Raw genomic sequence first — 7,195 nt, 5'->3', positions numbered from 1 at the left:
CACAGATGCAATTCAATGTGCTTCACAAAAAAAGGAAAAAGAAAGGAGAAAGGAGAAAGAAAACTAGAAAGATGTACCAAGATGGAACATCTACACAGTTTCAGTTTGTCAGCAGCCATCCCTGCATGGCATTATTGTTCTGTATATTTCCCGTGCACTTTGTGTATGTGCGAGTGACGTATGGGGGTCTGATTATGTCCTTGACTGTAAGTCGCTTTGCCAAATACAATGTAATGTAATGTAATGTAATGTAATGTAATGCAGTCACACACCCCATCATCTTTCAGCGATCATCTGAGCACTATTGCTCGACTCTACGGTATCTATCTGATTAGTCAGGCCGGGAGCAATATATATATCGTTTTTTAGCCCTGGAAAAATAGGAACTCCACCCACTTTATCGCGAATCAATCAACTTTGAGCAGTTCCAACGACCATGGGTAGAGGCGATTTAAAGGCAGTGACGTGGTTTAACCAAGGACTACGAAAATGTTTGGGTTTAACTTCGGCACTGCCCTCTGGCCTCAAACCTAGCGAACCGAGGGAGGCGCTTGGGAAAGTTATTCGTTATCTTTTTGGGCAGACCAACATCTCAGTACAAGATTGGAAAGTCGAGGATAATCAGGCTACTATCTGATGCCATCTTTATCTTCTCAGGTATCATCCTCCATGCATATTACATTACTTTATTGAGGTTATGAAGACCAAACTCAGGGCTGCGGTTAAATGTCTGTGTAGTGTGACTTGGCTTGTACCAACACCATAATTCATCTCATTCTCACATCACATACGGAAGGCTACTCACACAGCAACTACCCTCAACCCGATCACGAAAACGTTCCCCTCTCTCAAAAACACGCGCACGTACGCGCACGTACGCGCACACACACATACACACGCACACACACACACACACGCACGCACACACACACGCACGCACACACACACACACACACACACACACACACACACACATGTGCATACACACACACACACACACACACACACACACACACACACACACACACACACACACACACACACACACACACACACACACACACACACTCAATAGATGTGGATCTTTATGCTGGGAAAAATATAGACACTCACCTCTCATCCTGTCCATAAAATCAAACAAGTCCATCCTATGGGATAAACAGCCACCATAGATATTCATTATTCCAATAGCAATAGCACTATTACACTACACTTAGCAGATTACTGTAAACGTTCAGATGTAAAAAAAAAAAAACCCTAAAAGCAATTACAAACCACATTTCACCAAGTAACCAGGCGGACTCGACTGAACTCCAGAGGCTATCAGTAACTTTCTGTAACCAACTACGTTGCTAAGCTGTCTTGAATAACGTACAGTAAGTGCCATCCCATCCATTCCTTTAAAAAAAAAAAGAATTTTTTAAGCATTGGGGGCTTTTTGGGCTTTATTATTACAGGACAGTGTGAGAGTAGACAGGAAAGAATTGGGAGAGAGAAATGGGGCAGGGCTGGGAAATGACCCCGGCCGGACTCGAACCGGGGTCCACGTGGGCATGCAAGCCCAAATGTGGGGGATCTAGCCCGCTGCGCCACAGCGCCCCCCAGTGCCATCCCATTCCTAACAGGGTTAGGGTTCGATAAGATGTCGGTCCACCTTTTGCAGCTATTACGGCTTCAGAATCAGAATACCAAAACGTTTTTGGACAATTCCATGCTCCCAAACTTGTGGGAACAGTTTGGAGTGGAAGGAGAGGATTGTGCACATCCCAGGGAAAGGTGCAGGACGAAGGCCAACTGTAGTTTTCAGAGTGAGAAGTCCGCACACTTAGAATCCTTCTGGTTGTTTTATTTTTTCATGGCAGGATAACGTTTCGACCTCAACAGTCGTTTCGACCTCAACAGTCTTCTTCAGATTCTCAATCTGTTGAGGTCGAAACGTTATCCTGCCATGAACAAATAAAACAACAAAAAGGATTCTAAGTGTGCGGACTTCTCACTCTGAAAACAACAGTTTTGAGCGGGCCTCACTCTTCTTCCTCTTCCAACAGGACAATGCCCCAGTGCACACACAGGACGGCCCATAAAGACATGGATGTCATGGATGTCTGGTGTGGAAGAATTTAACTGGCTATGGATTAGGTAAGGTATGGCACCTTAATTCATATGTGAGTCAAGACAGACTAGCAAATACTTTTGGCAATATATAGTGTATAATTGTGTGACAGAGAAAGAAGAAGAAGAAGAAGAAGAAGAAGAAGAAGAAGAAGAAGAAGAAGAAGAAGAAGAAGAAGAAGAAGAAGAAGAAGAAGAAGAAGAAGAAAAAGAAGAAGAAGAAGAAGAAGAAGAAGAAGAAGAAGAAGAAGAAGAAGAAGAAGAAGAAGAAGAAGAAGAAGAAGAAGATGATGATGATGATGATGATGATGATGATGATGATGATGAGGAGGAGGAGGAGGAGGAGGAGGAGGAGGAGGAGGAGAAGAAGAGGGATGAGGAGGATGATGACTTACTGTGCGGGGTGAGGTAGGGCGAGGGCAGCTAGGTGGGTGACATCGCCAGATCTTAGGGCATGCGCTGAGAAACAACCAGAATCATTGCACAACATTACACCACACACGAGACTAGGGCCGTGTACAACATGCTCCCTTCTCCACCATACAGTTCACTGTGTGCAATGTCAATATTATAATGCTATAGTGCCATATTGTTGTGGGTTGTCTTGACTGGTTGTAAACTAATAAATGTATGTTTTGTAATGCACTTCAATTGTTTTTAAATGACGTTTTTTAGTCAACCTCAATTTAAGAGGCCCCAATTTTGGGGGCAAAGTGGTTGGTGTCCACTCCAAAGCACTGGTTGGTGCCCTAACCACTCTGCGTACTCTGCTTATGTCTAGTGGTGGCCCTGGAGACAATAGATCCATTCTGTGTGGCGACTGCCATGGACTTCCTGTCAGCAGAGGATGGAGAAGCGCAACCAACCACCTGAGACTCAGCTGATCATAAGACAGATACACTGATCTACTTACTTCCGGTGGCGGCGCACACAGATGCAGCGGCCCTCTCTCTCTTTTCACTGTTATTATTTCTATCATTGTAATGTCTACATTCTATATTTATCTTTTCTCTGTTTACATGTTCAATGTTAAATGTTGAATGTTAAATGTTAAATGTTCTTTTGTACTGTATTTATTATTGACCACTTATTGTTAACCAGTCCATCACTGTTTCCTGTCCAGTCTTGCACTTTATGTCAGTCTGTAAAATGTCAGTCTGTATATGTCTTGTCCTGGCATGGTATAGAGAGAAAACGTCATTTCATTTTTCCTTGTATGTCTTGTGCATATGAAGAAAGTGACAAGCATGGCCGTAACTACCATTGAGGACACAGAGGTCATGTCCTCAGTTTTTTTTTTCAGTAATAATTTGTCTATGATGAAAATCGATATATGATCAATAATGATAAATTCAGTCTGTATACGCCACCCCCATTTATCCTCAAGGCAGTGAATAATGAAAACCAACTTAAGAGTTTGATTGAAGTGTTTGAAGCCTTCTAAATGTATAGTAAGCAGTACAGCATGCAGTATTTGACCTCAGTATACTTGAAAATGTCTGGTTACAGCCCTGGTGACAATAAAAGCTGACTTGACTTGACTTGACTTGACTTACTCAGTTTGTGTTGGAAAGATACTGTTTTCACTTCTACTTTTACTTTTGACATCTATGGATGTGCTGTACTACATGCTGCTATAAGTGTACATACCATACTTCCGTATAGGCTGCTTAACCTTTGCTCTGATCTCTCAGTGCCTCTTAGACCATAAACAATGCACCTACAGTAAAGAGACGCCTTATCACGGTCATTTATGACCTAGCGTGATAATAAATCATACACATGAAGCCAGATGGTCATCCCCTCTGAAGTAGGCACATGCACTGACAATAACTGAAGCTAACATACTGTACCTGTAAAAACACACAGAGAGACTGGCATTAGCTGACATGACATGCAGCAGTCAGATTTGATTCCAACTCCTAGCTGCCAAGGCGTCATAGTGTCCCAGCTGCCGCAGCGCCCTTACTGCTCACAACCAGCCCTGGCAGGGGGCTCCCCTTGGTGGCCGCTAGTCTCTGCCTGAGGATTCTTCCTGACTATAGGGTTTTTTTATTTTCTCAGACCTCACTGAGCTTTTTTTCCCCACTACAAACTATGATTCAAGCAAAAGGGAGTTTTTCCTCACCCCTGATACCACCAGGGGCCGCATCTGAGCGCCCAATCTCTGTGCGACTATCTATGACTTATGCTAGGCCCAGCCACTATGGACCTTACACATCTAAGAATTGTGGTCCTAACCTACGTTGACCTTATGACTCTACAATCTCTGTCTATCTCTTCTTCCTCTGCCTTCCTGCTATTTCTGCCTCTCCTCTATACCTCTCCTTTTAAGTCCATCTCTAACAATGATGTTTTTTCCTATTTGTTAAGCACTTTGAGTTACATGCCTTGTATGACACAGTGCTATACAAATACAATTATTATTATTATTATTATTATTATTGATTCATGACTTAAGTGTTCTTGTCTTTAGTTTGAATTAAGTTCCTTAAAGGACCTGTTCAGTCAATTTCAATATCCTGTTGTATTGCTCACGCTACCTTTGACTTGTCAGTACCCGGTGATGCCATATTTTTCGGCTAAGCCCCTTTCCAAGATACGAGTTATTCTAATGGGGGCAGCGTTTGTTTACATTTTTAAAAAAATGAACATAGGCCTACTCCAAATATTTCCCAAAAGGTACCGCTGTTTGCTAGTTGTCAGCTGATGTTGCATAACCTTTCGGATGTTTTTGGGAATAAATGTAAACAAAGCGCTGCCCCCATTACAATGACCAAGATCTCGGAAAAGGCTGAAGAAGAAAAAAAAACTCAGGTACTGGCAAGTCCAGGATAGTGTGAGCATTACAACTGCATTTTGAAATTGACTGAACTGGTCCTTTAACTGTGATTCTACAACTTTTTGTTTTGTCATGGTCTTCAGCTAAACAGGCAGGTGGCAAAGCAGGTGGTCTTGTGATGCGATACGATACGATATAATTATGATTATGATATGATATGATATGATATGATATGATATGATATGATATGATATGATACGATACACTTTTATAATTTTGTATTTTATGTTGTTTTATTTTGTTGTTTATTTTAATCTTCACAGAAGATGACAATCACAAATATTTGGTGGTTTCTTTTACATTGGGATATTGAAAAAGAAATGACCCAAAAAGCTGCTCAATGCTGCTATAGCAACAGGATACCTGACAAGAATGACACAAAGGCAGACAAGTGACACTTGTAGGGATAACTAACAAACAAGGTGTAAAAGAGGAACAATGTGTAAAACAGCAGCCCTCGGTAACAAAGCCCAAAGGTGACTGAGGAAGGAGACTGAGGTTGAGGACGGTCAGGGTTGCCACACAAGGACACAGTGATAAAGGGAATCAGCTGAGCGATGAAAGTCCCCATGTGGGAAAAGCCCATTGTTATTGTGACACAGCAGCACACCACACCACAGCATAGGAGCGCACAATGCAATACATGTTGTGCCTCACTCGTGCAAGGCGGTAGCCCAACAAGCACCCCAAGCGAGCAGTGTTTTGATGCTGGTACCATGTTAAGAGAGAGAGTAGAGAGAGAGAGGTTCCATAGGCCCATTGTTTCCGGGTTCTATTATAGCAAGGGGGGGGGGGGGATGCCCCTTTAGGCAGACCTAAGGACTGTTCTATTCAATGCTAGGAGCATTATGACATGGCCCTTTAGGCAGACCGGAACCTGGTCACGCTTGGTGCCCATAGAAACCTATTATGTTGGCATATCTCTATATACTTAAAGAATCTCTGATGTTATCATACTCAGGGTACAGGGTACCAGCACTCAAGACTGCTGGATATTCACTCACCCCCATCAACCTGTGTCGGGAATCGAACCGGCAACCCATAGACTACAAGCCTGACAGCGACATCCCTAGCCACTTGACCACGACTGTCATAACTACCCCAGACAACTGACACTGACCATAGTCAGACCCGGTGTACAACATGGCTTGTAGAGGGTGGGGCTTGTTTTGAACAGTTATCAGAACTATCATCTAACAGACACTCACAGACAATGGGGGTAAGCAACAGACACTCACAGACAGATGGGGGTACATAACAGTAACAGACACTCACAGATACAGGTAAATGGGCCATACAATCACAGTCAAAAACAGATGAGGGGTACACATGACAGATGTAGGGGGATAACAGACACTGAAAAACAGATGGGGCGGTAAATAACTGATATATGGGGCGGTAAATAACAGACAGAAGAGGGTACAGCACATAACAGACACTAACAGACATATGGGGGTTCATAACAGACACTAACAGACATATGGGGGTTCATAACAGACACTAAGAGACATATGGGGGTACATAACAGACACTGAAAGACATATGGGATACCAGACACTAACAGACAGATGGGGCGGTAAATAACAGACACTAACAGACAGATGGGGTGGTAAATAACAGACATATGGGGGTTCATAACAGACACTGAAAGACATATGGGATACCAGACACTAACAGACAGATGGGGTGGTAAATAACAGACATATGGGGGTTCATAACAGACACTAACAGACATATGGGGGTTCATAACAGACACTAAGAGACATATGGGGGTACATAACAGACACTGAAAGACATATGGGATACCAGACACTAACAGACATATGGGGGTACATAACAGACACTAACAGACATATGGGGGTTCATAACAGACACTAACAGACATATGGGGGTACATAACAGACACTAACAGACATATGGAGGTACATAACAGACACTAACAGACATGGGGCGGTAAATAACAGACAGAAGAGGGTACAGCACATAACAGACACTCACCTGAGGTGGGAGGAGTTGAAGAGTGAAGAGCTGAAGAGCAAATTAGTGACTAAAAGACGAGAGAGAGAGAGAGAGAGAGAGAGAGAGAGAGAGAGAGAGAGAGAGAGAGAGAGAGAGAGAGAGAGAGATTATGTTATAAACAGAATAAATGTTTTTTTCTGAAGGTAGGCATGCAATTCATTCTAAACTATGTCACAGAGTATTTTGACAAATACTGTATACAGTATATTGATTTAGTTACTC

At 42.7% G+C, this 7,195-nt stretch overlaps 1 protein-coding gene across 1 annotated transcript in view; it reads right to left on the bottom strand.

Moving 5' to 3' along the window:
• The window catches only part of LOC134468249 (phospholipase B1, membrane-associated-like), a 36,057-nt gene extending 34,937 nt beyond the window's left edge, over positions 1–1,120 (bottom strand). The window contains exon 1 of the mRNA XM_063222192.1: positions 1,114–1,120. Coding sequence (XP_063078262.1) covers positions 1,114–1,120 — 7 coding nt within the window. The remainder of the gene's footprint in view (positions 1–1,113) is intronic.
• Between the last annotated feature and the right edge of the window lie 6,075 nt (positions 1,121–7,195).

The sequence above is a fragment of the Engraulis encrasicolus genome, chromosome 18, assembly GCF_034702125.1.
Source record: "Engraulis encrasicolus isolate BLACKSEA-1 chromosome 18, IST_EnEncr_1.0, whole genome shotgun sequence".
NCBI lineage: Eukaryota > Metazoa > Chordata > Actinopteri > Clupeiformes > Engraulidae > Engraulis > Engraulis encrasicolus.
The sequence above is the reverse complement of the archived record's forward strand: the minus strand, read 5'-3'. Positions and strand labels throughout refer to the sequence as shown.